The 3,822-nt window shown below is 25.4% G+C and overlaps 1 protein-coding gene across 1 annotated transcript; it reads left to right on the top strand.

Annotated features, from left to right (window-relative positions):
- The first annotated feature begins 587 nt into the window (after positions 1-587).
- LOC119673882 (cytochrome c-like) lies at positions 588-1,882 on the top strand. The gene is made up of 4 exons (XM_038084987.1): positions 588-716; positions 1,137-1,553; positions 1,616-1,679; positions 1,739-1,882. The coding sequence occupies exon 2, from the start codon at positions 1,165-1,167 to the stop codon at positions 1,474-1,476; it is 312 nt and encodes a 103-aa protein (XP_037940915.1). The 5' UTR covers positions 588-716; positions 1,137-1,164; the 3' UTR covers positions 1,477-1,553; positions 1,616-1,679; positions 1,739-1,882.
- Positions 1,883-3,822: the final 1,940 nt, after the last annotated feature.

Genomic DNA, 3,822 nt, shown 5'->3' with positions numbered 1-3,822 from the left:
TAGTTTGATTATTAGAAAAATCAAATTTTTTCCATATAAACAAAACTCCAATCAGATTTCTCGAATTTAATATCTCATTAAGAATTTTCTCACAGCTTATAATTATTTACTGAAATACAAAAAATACATTATAATATATGTGAATTTTCCATATCATCGTTATATTTTGATATTAAATAAAGTGAATCAAAATCAAAGTTCAATTATAAAAATTCATGTATCCCACAATTTAATTCAGATATATTTACATTTTATAAAATATATATATGTATTTGAAGTATGTATAATATTTCACTGATATATTTATATTATACAAATATAAACAAGGTTCAAGTATGCACGGTGTATTCACGACCATTTTAATTAGTTCTGAATAATATAGAAACTTTACTAATAATAGCAACCCTGTCAGTGCAGCTTTGGCAACTCTATGTAATTCTGTCCGAAGGTAGCGCAATAAAATTAGTTTGAAGTTTTACTTCTTCGATTGAGTTTTGCATAAAATTTAACAAAGCAACTTAAGAATAATTAAAAAATTTATCAGGTAATATAAAAATATATATAAAAGTGAAATAAAATTTTTATTAATTGTGTAAGTTTCAAAAATTATGTCAGTAAAGCGATAACATAGAATATATTGATATTTGGCAGGCAATAGCAATTTTGAGCCGAATATCTAAATAGTGTAATTTACAATTAAATTTCCTGCGTCAAAGGTAATTTTACAGAAATAATTTCACTTTTTACATTTCTCCAATAAATTTGACAGGTAACTGAACAATATATTTATTTCACTTTTGCAAACTTTGCAAATTCTTCAAACCTTTTTTAAAATTACAAGTTTTTGTAATGTTCGGAATTGTTAATATTGTTTTAAATATTAGACATCATGAACATTTTTTATGGAAAACATGTAACATATAAGGTTAGGTTTCGTAAAACGAGAAACAGTTGTCAGGCGTATTCGGCAACTCACGTAATCCTAATCGGATACACAATCTAAACATTTATCAAACAAAATTAGAAACATTTTTAACAACATTTAATCATACTTTATAATATGTGAAACATTTTTGTAAAACGGTGTAAGATTTAAAAAATTACTTATAATTATAATATATTTTCATTTAATTTAGCACTTGATCTCTAACTAAAAATTTAACTATGGGAGATGCCGAGAAAGGTAAGAAAATCTTTGTTCAAAAGTGTGCTCAGTGTCATTCAATAGAGAGTGGAGCCAAGCATAAGGTTGGGCCCAACTTATATGGTGTTATGGGACGCAGGAGTGGTACAGCTTCTGGTTATAAATATACTGAAGCCAACCAGAAAAAAGGCGTCACTTGGAATGATTCAACTTTGTTTGATTACTTAGCAGATCCTAAGAAATATATTCCGGGAACAAAGATGGTATTTGCTGGCTTGAAAAAACCTGAAGACCGTAAGGACTTAATTGCCTATCTCAAAACTCGCAAATAAGTTTCGTTTAGTTCTAATAAGAAACAACAACAACATAGTATTGAAATTTATTTAAATTTCAATAAACAAACTTTCATGTAAGTAAACTATTTATGGTAGTTGTTTTTTTTTTCTTTAAATCCCAATAATTGTTTTGTAGATAGTAATCTAATCATCAGTGAAATTTCAAAAACAAAATCTTTTAATTATTTTTCAAACAACTGGTAACATTTCATACACATATGTTATTATATGATTAAAGCATCAACTTTTTTCTCAACAGATTTCAGTTGATTAAAAAATATGTATTTACTAAATTGGACAACTGATTTCCATGGACAGTCGAGCAACAAACAACTTCAGAAATGCTAGTCTACATTTAAAACAATTTTTTTTAACATTACAAAAAAGCCAATAAAAAGCAAATCCCAATAAATTATGTTTTTCTTATAAAAATATTTTTGAAGTTAAAAAATATGTTATTTATAATTTATGATAAATAGATTTTTTATTAATATTAACTGATTGTTAGGGGAAAAAATTTTTAACATATTTCAGACGTTAAAAATTTTTGTACAGACCTAAATATGTTTTGCCATTCCATAAAAAAATTTCGAATACGTTTATAGAAAACAATATTCTTTTCTAAATATTTGCAATTTTTAGAAATTTCTTAAACGAAAAATTTCCTTTATTAATAAAGTATGAGTTAAAGGATAAAAAGTTTTAGCAAGATGAATGAAACTATGTGTGCTATAAATTTAAAAATTCTTAGAAGACTCATATTTTATTGTTTGAAAGTTTTAGAATTATGCGACCCAAAATATATCTATTAGCTATACAAACAGGGCCAATCTTTCTAATGTAAATAGCTTCGAGGTATTTTTCAATAAAACCTCAATCAAAGTTTTCCGTTTTAACAGTAAGCAAAAGGTTGCATTCAATCAGAAAATTGCTGATGGCAAGATAAATACGAAGAAATAGAAATAAAGATTGCGAGTACAAAATTATTTGAATATTGCAACAAGTTAGAAAAATTCATGATGTTCTGATATTTAATAAAAATATTTTTATCGACAGTGAGTGACAGACATAAAAACAATTTTCATCAATCAAAAACCGTTTTGCCTATGATTTCAGAAGCGTAAGAATCAAGGATATAAATATAGAATTGAAAGGGTTATGTCTGTAATAAAATTTATCTACTGTGATATTTAATATGAAAATATAATTATCTGTTTTAAGAATAAATAAATATTGAAGAAGACGGACATTAAATCAATATTTTATTTTAAGAAAATATGACACCTAGAGTGTCATTTCACTGGAAGCTTTTAAACTGTGATTATAAGACAATTATATTAAATTTTACTATTATAAATACGTAAAAATATATTTATTATTATAAATAATAATTGTCAGAATGTGTACAATTTACTATTAATTATTGAAATTTATATGATTAAAATTCAGTAATAAAGTTCTTGATTAATTAATCATTGCCGTAAGTCCTTATCTCTTCATATATATGTGGATTTTATAAGAATACATATAAACAGCTAAATAAAGAACTACTGTATAGTATAAGTTTCAAGTATTTTGGGTAGAGTTTCGAGAGTTTTTAAATAAGACATTTACATGTAACTAATTTCAAATCATTCATTTGTTAGCATTTTAGCTAGTCAATGGATGTTCTGAGGAAACTACAAAACACTAATATTCTTAGAGTCTGCTCTCCAATATATATTTTTAATAATCATCAAAAAACGGGTGCTGTGCTAGAACGCAAACTATTTGGGGGCAGATATATTTTAAAGCGAAGTTCTTACAACAGACTATATTTATGATATTTCTGAAAAAGAACTTCTTTAAAAATTAAATTAAAGACTTTTAGTGTTTAGCAATAAGGATAGACGTTGTCAAGCTAGTTATATAAATTATGTTAATTATTTAAATAAAGTTTGGAGCTTAGTTAAAAACCGTTGTAATCCTGTGGGTTTACAACGGTTTTTTTTTTATTCTTTTAGAATCAGTTATTTATTCAATGTGTTTTGCAAGTACGGATATCCACATCTTTCCAGAGAATAATACAGTTAACGTTAGGAATGCATTATCTTTCGTTTAAAACATTTGAACGAAAATTTTAAATAGCATATGTACAAGAAAACTAATATTATTATATTCTAAGTGTGATCAAAATTATTTGCACAAATTAGTTATAGTAAAGATTTCAGCAAAAAATGCTAAGATATTTAGAAATGAAACCTAAAAGTGAAACTATTCAATCTTAATTACTTGTGGTAGAGGTGGTTTACCTTCCTTTATTGCCCAAATCCAAATTCCTAGTATTGTAAATATATTATTCTT

This window comes from Teleopsis dalmanni, chromosome 1 (genome assembly GCF_002237135.1).
Source record: "Teleopsis dalmanni isolate 2A chromosome 1, ASM223713v2, whole genome shotgun sequence".
Lineage (NCBI taxonomy): Eukaryota > Metazoa > Arthropoda > Insecta > Diptera > Diopsidae > Teleopsis > Teleopsis dalmanni.
The sequence above is the reverse complement of the archived record's forward strand: the minus strand, read 5'-3'. Positions and strand labels throughout refer to the sequence as shown.